Consider the following 15341-nt stretch of genomic DNA (forward strand, 5'->3'; position numbering starts at 1 on the left):
GTTTATTGAGAATGTACAACACTTTCCTGTGGAAATGAGGTATATCAGATATGCAGATGTTTTCTGTTCTATGTGATGAGTGAGCTGACAGTACGTTAGAGAATGACTAAACTGTTTTCAATGGGATGACAATATTTGAAGCATTTTCTAACCATTCAGTAGCTTAAGATATAAGACAAGTGTGATATTGGTATACATCATACATTTATTAGTGAACAACCCTCTCAAATCAGCCACAACAATTAAAAAAAAATATGATTGCACTACTTGGTAAAGCATAACTAGCAACTTTCATTTAAAAAAAGTACAAATCTTAAAAATTTCAAACAGTATACAGATGTATATATAATACACTAACTAGTTATGTTAAATGCTACAAACAATATGATTCCAATGGAATGAAAAATTATAACATTAATAAGAACCATTTCCTATATATAATATATATTAGTTGTTTTCTCCCCCCACCCCACCCCCCTCAATACAAACATGGAAAAAATGAGGTAACTGTAAATGTGCAAGTACCAAAGCAAAATATCTGCCTAACACAGAACACATGCCCCTGGCTCTGTTGGCGGGTGGGTAGTCTGGTGTTCAGGCAAAGACCCCTAGAGGCCAGGGAGAGTAAGAACAGTAAACCACTATCCCACCACAGCAAAAATCATTGGTAAACAATAAATGGCATCTACGGAGCAATCAATCACAAATCCTAAATAAATTTTAGCTGCTTATTGGAACACATTTTTGCACCACACAAGCTGTGAGATTATTTAATAACTCTTAACAGAAAGACTACAAGACTCTATTCTCAGTTGTCTTTAAAAAATGACCTCATTACCTATGCCTTAATGGGAGGTTCTCTTTTTATTTAATAGGGTAGCTGGATATTGTCAATTAAATATTTACTCAAAAAGAATAGTGCTAACATTAACATGAATTAAGGTATCTATATGTGAACAATACATTTTAAGAAATTGATACACAGAGCAAGAGCCTGATAGGCAGGTACAGTACTACACTGAAATAAGTATGACAACACTTTCATTTTTTAAATCCCTTAAACTATATTGATTTTCACTGACATTGTTTAGGGGTATTAGTATAACATGCTTTAAGAATACATGGGATCCATGACAAACTATTGCATTCACGCAAGTGAGTTTTCATACCTAAAAGCAGAACATCTAGCACCTTTTCACTATGGCTTTTGATAAACTACAGTAGTCTCGGAGCATGTAATTTTCAGTCGTTAGGGCAATAACAGTAACACAATGTATGTAAGAATTTCTGGATTCAAGACCAGTTTTTTTTTTCTTCTATAAAATGAAGTTAGCGCAATAAAATCTTGTAGTCATTCAGTTCTATTACAAATGTGTGCAGTACAATGCATGGCAGTTATCAGCTGAGCGTTAAGATCCAAACCCCCAGAACCCCAAAGCCAACTAGAGCTAAAAATCAGTTGGGATCTGGTTGACAAGCATGCATATTGTGCACCATTAAATAGGTCCCCACCAGATTTTTGAGATATCCTCCACTATAACACACTGGTTTTACTTTTTTTTTCTTTTTTTAAAGTCATGCAAACATCTTTGAAGTAGATTTGGGAGTGAATTAGGTGGGATAGAGTGCACCGTGGCACGTTTAGAAATGAACCGCTATGTCTCAACATATGGTTTTGAGTACAAGAACAAAAGTCAAACAGGTTTGAATAATACACTTTGTAATGAGTTGCAGTGTACATTGCCTCTTTTTCAGTGAATAACATATTTAGTGATCTTTTTTCTTGCATGCCTGTCTTTAAATGATGTAATATCTACTATTTCAGACAAAACAATATTATAATTGATTACATTAAATCATTTATGGTCTGAGGAAAACGACCGAACTAAATTCAGATATACCCTTTTCATGGCATCCTTTCCATTTGAAATGGACTGTTGTCCTTTATTTTTATATACTGAGAGGCCCTGAGTGATTTTTTTTTTTAAACTTACAATATATGCCAGCGAATAGATATGTACACATAGGTTAATTCTCAAAGCTGTGGGTTTAACTCATTAAATGGCTTCTTTTTTTCTCTCTTGAAGGTGGCACACACGTCAAAGACTCACATTTACTTAAGACACGAAAGTAAAGAAAAAGGCAAGATCCCTTTACACATAAAAGCAAAGGTTACAACTGCCAGTTAGTGCTTACTGGGGCAGTTAAGTGACAAGAGTGAATCCAAAGCAAAACTTCATTAGTTGCTCTTTTCCCTCCCACCCCAAATGTATCCTGTTTGTTTTTTGTTTTTTTTGTGTGTGTGTATGTGAACACAGGCAGGGAACTAGAAGTCTAACAGTGTTTCTACACTACTGAACACTCCAGCTCCCGTGTCATTTGGACCCCGTCCTGATCACTTTGGGATACGGACAGCTGGCGTAACGTGGAGTGTCACCAGTGACTTCTACAAGGGTTTTCAACATTCTTCTGTCTTCAAAACGTTCTAAAAGCATTCACGCTGAAGCTATACATACAGTTGCTCTTTTACAACACCATTACCATGGCCTAAGACGGTGACCTGACCAAGTTACCAGAATATAACACATACCATACACAAACATTGTTAGTGCTCCGACTGTTTCCTTCAATGTATTTTCTCTAGAAGATAAAACCAATAAATAAACCTTTTTTTTTTGTTAAAATGGTATACTTTTAAAACAAGTGAAAATGACAAAGTATTTTCAGGATTAGTAATAGGTTTGTGCTTGTCAAGGTCATAAGAAGGCAGATCTGAAATCTTGAACAGTAGGCTATATCTGTATATTGGATTTGGCTCACAAACAAAGAAATAAAAAGCCCAGTCTTCCTAAAAGGGGAAGAAAATGTTCATTTAAAACTCGCCACTCAATGCACATATTGCTTTCTGCACAGGCCTCCAGAGCTCTATGACGTCAGCATAGATTTCAGACGAGGACTCCCATCCTTTAACGCAGTCGGGGTGGAATCGCATGCTAGTCTTCCCTCATGGCGCTTTCTGAATAAGCAAGCAGTTCTTTTAGTATGCTTCTTTGTCTCTTCTTTTTCTTAAATGTGATAAATTTTGGTGGCAATGCTTGATTAAAATATTGCTGAATCAACTGAATCAACAGTTCATGCAAATCCTAGCATGCTGCCCTGTATCCAGTGGTTACACAATGCATTGGCTCTGTGAACAGGACAAACACACACACGCACGCGCGCGCGCACACACACACATACACACAATATGCGCACACACACACACACATACACACGCGCACACACTTGCCAGAGGAACAATGCTCACGTGGAGGATGGATGTAGCACTTGTGCAGTTATGCCGGATGACCTCAAAAGGGCGCAGTCCATTAATCCAAGACTGCTTTTTTTTTTTTTTTTTTTTTTTTTAAACAGATGTGTGTTCCAGAGTGGATTATCTGGGGTAGACGATACCCCGCAGTTGCATGTCCCATCACTTGCAGTCCATAACCTCAGGCTTAACAGAATCTGCATTTAACCACAGCAAGTCACACTTTCACAATAGCATTGGCAAATCTAAAACAAATAAGGGATAAAACTGTTGAAATGATCAATACATTATTGCAGAACATACATTATTAACAAGTCAGTTTGCCCAACACCTACACAAACATGCATCTATGATGGTCAGGCGTCGCCTCCAAACACAGATACCCATGTTGAAGTACTCCTATTATTTTTCTGCTAATTGCACAAGGTGTCCAGCCTATCATCCTCCAGGCTTCTGACTCACCTCTTCCAATGCAGGACTCCCACTATTCATGAACACCACAACCAAATCCACTAAATAAAAATGAAACCCTGTAAACAAAAGCAGCAAATAATGCATTGTAGGGAAAATCTTTGGAATCTGCGACGAGGGGGCAGAGAAAGAACTGGCTGGCGATCCCAGAACTCTGGCTATAGGCTGCAGTAGGCAGTGGGTTTCATGTGACTCGGACTATGAAGCACAGCAGAGGTACAACAGGCTCCAGAAACAATCCTGGATTGCTTATTATTTAGGGAGGGGCAGGAGTAGTGGGTTGGTAAGCTATATTTACTGGAGGACGCAGGTTAGGTGGCAGGTGTCCCCAGCTTTGGGACAAACTCTGGTGTGTGTGCAGCTTTCCAGTTCAGCACTTAAGAGACAGTTCTCACTCCACCTCCCGGTGTACATCCGAGGCATCGGCTCGGCAGATAGGACAAGTGCGATTGGTCTGGAAGTCAAGCGGAAACAACATTAAGTATAAAGACGTTAAACGCTGCATATTAAATTACTCTGGGTTGGTTTAAACTGGTATCGACTTACCTTTAACCATTTATCCACACACTTAGCGTGGAATTCGTGGTTACAAGGTAATACCCGAAGTAGCTGCCTACACTCAAAGTCACTAAAGCACACAACACACCTGTGGAGAAGAAAAGGAGTTACGAGGATGTAGATCCATCTGTAATGGAATGAATATGTGTGGTAAAGTGAGGGGAAAGGCTTACAGCGTTTGTTCAGATAGATGATTCTCTGAGTTGAATCTGTAGGACGGAAGTTGCTCTATATCAGCTTTAGTGAGTCCGCGTGGTTTTGCTTCACCCAACCTCTCTGCCAGATTCAGTAATGCCTACAGAGAGAGAGAGACAGAGGACACAGCTGATGATGTTTTAGCTCCACCGGGACATTTATTACTTGGGACATGTGCTCCACACAGCAACCAAATTATTTAGTCACACCTTTAACTTTGGAGATATAATATAGTGAAAAAAGGAAATAGGTAACCTTTACTTAAAGGATGTCTGGTGCCATTTATAGCTTTTAGAATTTCTGACCACGTATTAAAAAAATGAGAACTTCATTGTACATGTGAGTCGCTACACTTTTACATAAACTCTACAAGATCAGAATTCATGTACAATGACAATGTGTCCGAACAGCAAGCAAGACTAGAAACAGGACTGAGCATTTATAAATCTAAACTCAAGACCTATCTTTTTACAGTTGCTTATAACTAATTAATTTATTATTTGTTTCTTACATACTGTGTCAACATATAAACTATGTTTCCATTGTTTTCATGTTTTTATGATTTCTAGCTGTTCTATGTGCGTTTTGATCTGCTTGTTCTTACTTGTCTTGTTTTTTCTGTATTTCCATGGAGCACTTTGGGTTGCCTTGTGCAGGATAAGGTGCTATATAAATAAATTTGCCTTCAGCATCTGACTATCACGTAACATCGGACGCTCTCTGTCCAAACTCAATCTGTTTAATATGCACTCATGTAAACAAACCACGTACCTATCAGCTGTACGCTCGAGATCAGACTGGAGATGTAACCACTCAAATAAAAGATGGGTGAGTACTTGCTATGTTACTATATTTGTACTTTTTTTATACAGAAAACGTTTTATATTGTGATATTTAGATGTTTCTTTATTGGAAATGACATACAATATAAATCCCCCTCCAGCCAGCTGCCACCTTATTTAGGTTTTTGTAGTGAAATGAGGAGGTAGCAGAGATAAGTCGTTCCCTGTCTATGACACCGTGTCCTACAGCGCTCTCAACACGAGCAACAGGAAGTAAATAAAAACAGATGCTGAGCGCTGTGATGCTCGTGGCCAGTTGGAACATTCCAACAGAAAACAAAGCAATCAGTCAATCAGCTCTTTGACGCTCGCTCGCATTCAATTAGGACACAACGTGAGCAATGTAGTGCTTCTTGTACTGTTTACTGTTCCAAATACTTCAATATGTTTCAAATTAAGTTCAGGGCGTGTGGCCCAATTAGTTTTTTCCACTAACCTCATAGTTCTCCATCTCCACATCATCCACATCCAGGTCTAGACTGATGGCTGGGCCCACTGCTGTTGGAGGCACAGGAAGCATTGACCTAAAGCGGAGAGACACAGAACCTGCTGAGCAAATTTTAACACAATCACTGCAACTTCACTGTGCTCATTGGCAGCACAGTCTCTGCAAATATCAACTGACTGGCAACGAAAATGTCCAAATTATCCAATTCCAGCTTCTCAGATGTGAATATTTTCTGGTATTCAACATGTTTCACCATTTTCTGACGTTTTATAGACCAAACAACTTCAATTAATCAAGAAAATAATCGACAGATGAATCAATAATGAAAATAATCGCTTGTTATAGTGCACTATTAACCCCTAAACCAGCTGCAGTGTTCTGACACACATAGTAGAACAGTCAATCACGGGGCCACCAGCTTATATTATTATAATGTTACATTCTAGTAAATAACTGCACAATAAAAAATGTTCAGAGACAGGCTGCATGTACTCACAGGAAGTAAGGGAGGAAGCCTGGGTAATAAGATGGAGGGGGTGGAGGAGGGGGGAGAGGCTGCTGTAACCGGTATCTTTGTCCACTCACTCGCCGGGGCAGCATGTGGGGATATGGCTGAGGAGGAAAGAAAAGAAAGGAAATGTATGGAATCGTTTAAAATCAAAGTCTGTGATTGAAGTGTACTATCTTCTTTTGTTGAGATGTGTGATGACTTTAGAAGGACACTGTTTAGAAAATAAAGACAAGCTAAAAATTCTGGGATAGAAAAATGACATGCAAAGCACACGCAAGAAGTGTTTTACAGTAATTTGACACTATTGTACAATAAATCAGAACTCTCGTTTCTTTAGTGTTCCAAAATGAATTAGACTTATATACCTTTAAATAAAAAGACATTTCCACTTGTCGCAGATGGAACTAATTACAACATTAATGATCCATTCAAGAAAATATAGCAATGTAGCAATTAATGTTATTGGTGTTTGACAGGTGCGCATTTCTACTGTAAGTCTATTTAACTTCTTTTTAATGTTTTCTCAATATTTTACCTTCTGGCAGTGGTTCTACACCCCCAAGTTTCTAAACCACTGTAGCATGTCATTAGAGCTGGGCAATATATTGATATCGTGATATGAGACTAGATATTGTCTTACATTTTGGATATTGTAATATCATGATATGGCATAAGTGTCTTTAAAGGCTGCATTATAGTAAAGTGATGTAATTTACTGAACTTCCAGACTGTTCTAGCTGTTTTTTGCCTTCACCCACTTAGTCATTACATCCACATTACTGATGATTAGTTATCAAAAATCTTGTGTAAATATTTTGTGAAAGCACCAACAGTCATCCCTACAATATTGTCGCATTATTGATTTTGAGGTATTTGGTCAAAAGTATTGTGATATTGGATTTTGTCTGTATCGCCCAGCCCTACATGTCAGGATGAAAAAGTCACATATGCTCTGTCATTTTCTCTGAGAAATAACGGTCTTAAAAATGTCCCAGAGGCTGTCTTACCACTCCGAAGGGAAGCTCCTGATGCAGAGGCTCTTGAGGAAGATACTGTAGGGGCAGAGAAGGAGGCAGCGCTGGTGGGTGATGAGAGGGAGGGTAGGAGAAGGTCCCTAATGGGTGCTGGTCCCCTCTTAGGTCGACTTCATTCTCTACCCTCTGTAGAGGCTGAGAGGATAAAAAAAAAAAGTTGCTATTCGACTAGACACATGTGTATGACAAACTAGTGATTCCATTTTGCATGAACAGTAGTGTGTTTTCATTGGTAAACATATAGAAACTGTAGACTACTAACCATGCGTGGGTGCTGAGGCTGTAAAGGGACAAACTGGCTCAAAGGAGTAAGGTGCGGCGGCTGGTGGGGGGGTACAGATGGGGTCGGGTGCAATACAAAATGTTCGCTGGAGATCAGGGGTGGAAAGGCTTGATAAGACACTGGCATATGCTGCATGGTACATGCCTGTATAAGCTGAGAACAGAGAAGAAGCACAGAAAGGGACACAAATTTTAAGTAAGACAATTTTCTTTTTAAATTCTCTTTGAAGCAGCCTCTGCCTAACCAAAGCACATTTGCTCCTCATGTTCACAGTAAGCCAGTTATAATTAAAGCATGTTGTAAGCATGTGAACAGAAGCGATGCATTACATAAAACAGCACTGACAATACTGCCACAACACCAGACTTAATAAAAAACAATTGTCAGATATGTTCCAGCAACATCACACATCAATCTGAAGTCTATTTGTCTCCACAAATAACAAACTAAATGTACAACAGAATCGTATGAAGTGTGCTACCATCAAAGACTGAACCACAAATCCTGCACAGTAACAGCAGCAGCTTATTTGTTAGTCATGAACAGTGACAGATTGCATGGCTGGTATGGTGTGCTACATGGATGCCACTGACATTTGGGCTCTTCCTTTTCAAACTCACAGGAGGAGGAAGGCAGCAGAGCAGAGAGAGCTGTCCGCTGAACATTACCGAGCATGCTGGGAGCTGCTGAGTGTTGCACCCTGGCAGGGGCTGCCCGGTGTGGATAGGAAATCCATGGGTCGTCACCGTCGTAACAGTGTATGATATTGGAACCGATCCCTGGTGCATCTTTTGAGAAGAGAAGTGGAGGGGGAGATGAGGTGATTCCACAATCTGCCTACAACAGAAGCCTGTCTGCCAAATACAACTCATCATACACCACTTATACACCACCCTGCATGTATCATATTAAAGTTGTGCGTTGTTTACATTTGGGAAAAACAGATAAACCAGATTTAATAAATGTTCTAGCTTCACTTGAACCAGTCGAGTTGTTCTTGTACTGTTACCTGGTCGTGTAGATCCACCATGATGGGGCTCTGCTGAGGCAGGTGAGCAGCAGGGTGAAGCATGCGTGGTGGTGTGCTGGTGTGGCTGTATTGTCTGGACTCATCTAAAGGAACCTGTTGGTGATGTTGGGAGAAAAGCAGATGATGGAAGTTCTCATCCTGGACCAGAGAAGTGTGCAGTACAGGTCTGTCTCGTCTCCCCCACTGGCGTCTCACTGGTGGGCTGTAAAATCATAAAATATATATATATATTTTTTGCCACATATATTTTGATGCACTATCCTTCACTAACAGACCTTTATCAGATATGATATTTAACATGAATTATTCAATGGAAGGTGTAGGTGTACAACTGCCTTTCCACATTAGCTTATTTCAATGTATTTATATGAACATTCTTGCGGTCAGTTTACTCAAGTACAACTAAAAGTGCAACTACAAACCAACTACAATCACAACAACTGTTTTAGGTGCACATTGTAATGTTTTAATTTGTACCCTGTTAACAGTATGAATAAATCAGTCTAATAAATCTACAACATTCAAAATGATCCCTTACCCCTATCACTCCCTGGATGCTCAGCTAAGTGCTGCACACTTAATCTATTATAAATGTTTGTTTACAATGCGTGTCTATGATCCTGTCAAAATATTATAATGATACATTATGATAATCATACATTTGCGAGCAAAAAAATCTGTATTGTAACAATTACTAACACACAGATTGTCAGCTCTAACAAGTGTTTTCATTTTTAATTTCCTTTCAGAAAAAAGAAAGAAAAAAAAAAGAAGGTGCATGAGGTTTTTTTTATGCCTGCAGGTAAGACGACATGAGTCACACACAAAGATGACATGTGTTTCACGTTGAAAGCATCCAAAGCCTAATTTGAATTGTTTTTAATTATATACGCTGTAAAATTATCCAAAGCTGTCTCTTAAGATAAATGATTTGAGGAAAGACAGAAGAAGAGTTTTTACCTTCTCCTGAGATGCACTGGAGCGTTGCAGGGCTCTCCAAGGAACCTCCTCGGGTTTAAGGGGGCTGTTGGTGGCAGCCTATTTACTGCTATTTCCCATGGTCGCATTGGTGACGTCGTGCAGACGAGTCACACTCTGGGAAAGGAAACCGTACAGTGGAGGCACTTGTATGTTGCCTCTGATTGTCTTAACCCTGCAAAAAAACACACCAATTGACAAATTAAGAATTCTGACTTTTACATTGTACACTTTTGACTATCAAACTGAGTACACAATCTAGACATTATAGAAAGTTAAGGTGACTAGTTTTACTCACTTTCCAAAAGTAAACTACCTGATATCAAGTTAAATGTATCACATTTTAACACTGTATATCAAAAAATTCACAAACATTTTCATATAATTCCCCCATTAGATGTGTTATACCACACATCCAAGTGAGATTAGATATAAGACAGAATTATGTAATTATAAACTAATAAAATAGGGGTTGAAGTAATAGTAACATTAAATTATTAGTCATTTCTGATAGCCACTCTAGGTTTGTAGACCAAACTTTGGTAACAACTCCTTTAGTTTAGATTAAATCTCAAGCGATCAATTTTAAAGATAATGTGCTGTATAACCCCTAAAATTAGAAATACAAGAAAAATGGATGTCTAAGTGATTTGAGAAATGTTTCTGACTTTCTATTTTAATGAAGCAGACAGATATCAGGTATTGTTTGTTCGCAGAATAATTTATTTCAAAGCACAATATTTTTGTTTCACTGACCTTCCTCTGGCCACCTATATTTTATTGTAAATAATAAATTACATGGTCTACATGTTTTTAACATACTGTAGGTCTGCAAGACCAATTCACTCCAGTTTCTAGATGCCTTTTGATGGTGAAAACTATACAAGTACTCAAATGTACTTTCATTAGTTCTTTATACATGAAAAATACACTAGAAAAGTCTCTGTTCATGTTTAAAATACACATTACCAACTGTAACATTACCATATTACCAACACAGCAGTAAGGTGTCTGCTACAGGTGACTAATTAACATCATGTTGCTTCCAATCAAGTGAAAAGTCACAAACGTATCCTAGTTAAACTCATGTATATTCCCTAGTTATAGTTATTAAATATTACACGTGTGTGCAGTTTAACCAAAATGTTCAAATACAGTGTATTCACAAGTGTTTGAGTGGCAGTGTAATTAGTGTATGGTCAGAGACAGCATAAATAGGGGTCGCTGTAGCCTGCCTGAACAAAAACATGGAAAGCCATGTGCTCAAAAGACAAAGCAACAACAAAAGATGTGGTAGGCAAGCGGGACCGCTCGCTACCATACAACTCAAGAGGCCACTGCACCATTACGCTATTTCTTATTAGCATTAAGCAAACCTCTGCTCACATCACTGCTCACATGAGAAACATTATCGTGGTGGTAGCCGCTGGTTCCTTACTGTTGGGGCAAAATCGACGTCCCCTGTTGAAGGAGAGCAGCTAACTTTAGCCACGCTAGGCTAACGCTTTGTCCCAACAGAGCAGGACTCAACAGCTTCAGACAGCCGTTGTTAGCGAGCCGTCGTGTTGATACACAGTCAAGACATTTGCTGAATAATCACAGAATATTCAACCCATATAGCTCACATGCTAGAGAGAGACCCGCGTTGTGTGGATAGGTTTAGCTCGCAAGTGTGAGTTGGCCAACAACAACATAGCCCCACAGCTTACTTTCTTAGCTAGTTTGCTTGCTCGGTGAGAAGGGGGAGGATGGCAGGTGTCTGAGCTTCCGAAATGTCGTGTCCCATCAAGTTATCCTCGCATGTAACGGACTACTGTCGCCCGACACAAGCTAACGTTACCTGACTATCAATCGACTGCCGTTTCCTCCCGACAGATTTCTGACAATGTCCCCGACGGAGCTGCTATTAGCTTGCTAACGCTAGCCAGCTAACACACGTTTCCAGATGCTGCATAGGATAGTCCGATCTCTTCCAGAAGCTGTTCAGTGGACCTGGCCGTTAACGGCGGCGTTTACCGGAGCAGGTTATACCGTTAAAAGGGTTGAAAGGTAACGTTAGCAACCAGCGATAGAAAACATTCCTTGGCGCGTGTATGTTCCTTGAAATGCATTGTTATGGCGAAGCCACGCCCCCCGTCTCTGAGTGACCAATCAGCGCGCAGCAAACACAGACAGCAGACGTCCAGACAATGGCTACAATGTATCAAAACAAGCAGCTTGTTACTTGTAGTTTATAAACAAAAAGCTTCCTGAGAGGTCGCAGGGTCACCAAACACTAGTGAAAGACATTGTTTAAAGATCCCCTCCAGACATGTATTAAGACATATAAAATACTCTGCTTGGAACAATAATGTGTGTCTGATACGGGGTTTTTTTTCCCACAAAAAAAGTTCAGTTACCTCGTTAAAAAATCTTAAAATAACATCTCCTCCCTCTCCCTCATTGTAAAATCTGTGCATACACAAATATTTTTCATTTCAGACATTTAACTGCTGGACACAAGATGTCTCCTACTTCACTGTAAAGTTCACTCTCAGTGTTTGTGCACTAGAGGCTTCAAGTTTCCACATCACACTTGTGTATGCAAGTTGAATACTGGACCATGATTGGCTTCCAAACTATTTGTGATGTCACAAATCATGACTGTAGACCACCCCTTCAACTCAGATTTTCAATGAGCACAGAGAAACTTAAAAACAGCCTTCTAGTGTCAAACTCTGCACACGCATCATTCTGCACAGTGAAGCTCCAACATTCAGTTGTAAGAACAAGAAAAAACCCATCTTTTTTAGTGGAGGACTTTAACTAAACATTTATGACATGAATTGTCAACCCAATGAGAAAAGGAAAAAGTAGGCCTACTCTTTCTGTAGACAGCTAAACAGTACTTGCTGTGACAATAGTTAGTCACCAATAATGGAAAATAACCATGTACATTTAATTGAGTAATGTACTTTAGTTCAATTTTTAGGTTCTTTTTTTTCTATTTTATATTATACTTATACTCCATTTAGGAGGGAAATGTACTTTTTACATACTTTCTATAGGGTTTAAATTCACTGATTCAGTATTTTATATATATTTTTCAATATATATATATATATATACTTTTTATACATATTTATTTACTGCTTCTTCTATAATGGAACCTCCCAGCCAAAGTATTTCCCATGATTGTACTTCCATAACTGGAGTGACAATAAACATCTTGAATCTTGAAACTATACATACTACAGTAAAAGCCATAGTTACTAAGATTTTACATACTAAACATGATGATCAGTTTATAAAATATAATGGATTGTTATAGATTGATATAAAACAGTAAATTTAGCTCCACCTCAAGCAAATAAAACATTAAAATACTACATACATGTGAAAGCATCAATAGTAATGATCCAATAATACTCAGTAATATGACATGATTACATTCGGTTGTGATACTTGAAGAACATTTTGTTGCTGATACATTTAATTGAATAAATTAAGGAGGACTTTCATAACACGGTGTTGCTACTTTTAGTTAAGTAGTGTAAACAATCTAAATACTTCTTCCAACACAGACAGTCACTTTAAATAATCTTGTCAAAAGAGATTTCCAAACGAGGACTGTGGTATAATACTTAACCATTTAAGCAGCCATCACCGACCTCAACACTTTGTCAATCTCCCAACTAAAGCATCTCTCTTGTGGCAAACTGGCTCCTTATGAAAACACAAACATTATCATCTGTTCAATTTTAGCTAACTGCATTTAAAACAAATAAGACCCTGTCCACTGAAAACATACAGTAAGTGTTTATTTTGTAGTACACACTGTTTAGTTGGTTAACTTCACTGAGCCACAGTCTGTTTTTTTCACACTGGAGGCCACAGTGTCCTACTGTAGACTACCCAGCCGGTTATGTAATATTGCACTTGCATGATCAAGTGAGGAAACATCCCTCATCAGCTGATATTTGAAATGTTTAAACAATGTTTTTATAATGCAGCTGTAAAAGCTGCCATGCGATGTTACACTAGGCTGATTATCAATCATTATTAGGCCTTGTATACATGTATATATATACAGAATATATCCCTCTCAGGCCCAATTTGTCCAGTAAGAGTTAATAAATTATGTATTCGCCGGGTGTGAGATGTTTCACTGCAAAGCATTAGAACATACTGAATGCATCCGAAGCTGTGCATCTAATGAAAAGCTGACTAAGGAGAGGAGCAGTGGTATGCAACATAGACTAAATGTAAACATTACAACATCGCACTCGGTAGCAGCAAAACAAGGAGGGGCTGGAGGCTGAGCTAGATGACAGCCCTAATAACCCGTCTAAGCATCTCCCGTAAACATGCGCCGCAAATCTCCCGAAAATCAACCGAGACAAAGCAACAACAAGAGGAGCAGTGGAGTTACCTGATTGTTAATATGCAAACATCTGATCACTGATTATTTTCCTTGTAATGTTCACATCTCGTTAGGCTAAGTGCGGCATCCTCTGGTCAGCTGTTCCCGTGTGGAACATTCCGTGGATTTCACCACTGCTGTAAAAAAGGTGCTAAACATCAGATCCGTACAGTATGAGCGCACTCTGTCTGTGTGCTGAGGGGGTTTATGGCTTTGAAACCCCTCCAGATTATTTCCGTACTCGCCACTTTCTCGTTTTGGAAATGGCAATCCAGCCACACGGTTGTTTTGGGTTTCTGCGGTTCCCTGTTACACCCCCATTTCTGCGTATTTCCAGAGCAGAGAGCACACTCCATGCTGCCATTTTTACCGTAATGGACAGAAAAAGTGTCAGTCTGTCTCGAAAGTTCAGCGTCGCCTATGAAAAGCGTTCATTTGTATTCTGGGAATTTGGTGAAAAGAGGAGAAAAAACCTTCAGCACTGGTGGATGAAGTACTCAGAATGTTTAACTGTGTAAAAATACTGTGATACAAGTAAAAGTCCTGCATTCAAAATATTACAAGAGTACGGAACGTATTACCGACAATATTCAATTATCAAAAGTAATAGTACTCATTATACAGATTGGACTATTCAACAAGTTGTCACATATAAATAAGCAATGCAACGTTGTAGCTGGTCGAGGTGGACCTAACTTTAACTACTTTATATACTACTGTTGGGAAGTTTAATCCATAATGCTTCATATTTTGTTTTTATTTTAAATAAAATCTTCATCTGCAAAGCTGTCAGATCAATGTCGTGCTGTCAAAAGTACAATAATTCCCTCATAAATTATGTGGAGTAGAAATATGAAGTAGCTGGAAATGAAAGTAATTATGAGTACAAATACCCCCAAATTGTTCCTTGGTACAGGCTTGAGTAATTACACTATACCCCACATCTTCTCCTCAGTAATGTCTGTGTAGTAGAATATGTTGACTTTACAGTAAACACCATGAAGGATTAATATGAAGAGTTGAAATAACATCTATTTATATTCAACTTCTCTAACTTCTTATTCTATGGGAACAGAAACGTACTTAAATACTAACTCACTTTATGATCCTATTTGTGATTCCACACTAATAATAATAAAGAGGAACCTTACAGAGACTTTTCTTTTTACACACTTCCTTTATTTTTCACTCCTGTTCAACAGCTGGAACTGTTAGTTTGCAGTATTCAGTCTGAGGTTAAATGTTAAGGGATTGTTTTACAGCAAGTCTTGTGATTTCT

The 15341-nt window shown here is 38.7% G+C and overlaps 1 protein-coding gene across 6 annotated transcripts; it reads right to left on the reverse strand.

The window, feature by feature from the left end:
• Positions 1-185: 185 nt before the first annotated feature.
• rnf44 (ring finger protein 44) lies at positions 186-14340 on the reverse strand. 6 transcript variants are annotated; one of them, XR_010929591.1, is made up of 12 exons: positions 11370-11801; positions 9643-9835; positions 8662-8884; positions 8273-8440; positions 7632-7805; positions 7343-7504; positions 6321-6436; positions 5813-5900; positions 4513-4634; positions 4328-4427; positions 3308-4235; positions 186-3016 (listed from the first exon to the last, which is right to left on the reverse strand). XR_010929591.1 is itself a non-coding variant. In XM_067598847.1 (11 exons), the coding sequence occupies exons 2-11, from the start codon at positions 9747-9749 to the stop codon at positions 4173-4175; spliced, it is 1323 nt and encodes a 440-aa protein (XP_067454948.1). In that variant the 5' UTR covers positions 9750-9835; positions 14072-14340; the 3' UTR covers positions 186-4172. The 6 variants fall into 6 exon arrangements, 5 of the variants coding, with proteins under 5 accessions (XP_067454948.1, XP_067454947.1, XP_067454946.1 ...); XM_067598847.1 differs by lacking the exon at positions 11370-11801 and adding an exon at positions 14072-14340 and having other exon boundaries at positions 186-4235; XM_067598846.1 differs by having other exon boundaries at positions 186-4235; positions 11501-11801.
• Between the last annotated feature and the right edge of the window lie 1001 nt (positions 14341-15341).

Source organism: Thunnus thynnus, chromosome 9 (genome assembly GCF_963924715.1).
Source record: "Thunnus thynnus chromosome 9, fThuThy2.1, whole genome shotgun sequence".
NCBI classification, from domain to species: Eukaryota; Metazoa; Chordata; class Actinopteri; order Scombriformes; family Scombridae; genus Thunnus; species Thunnus thynnus.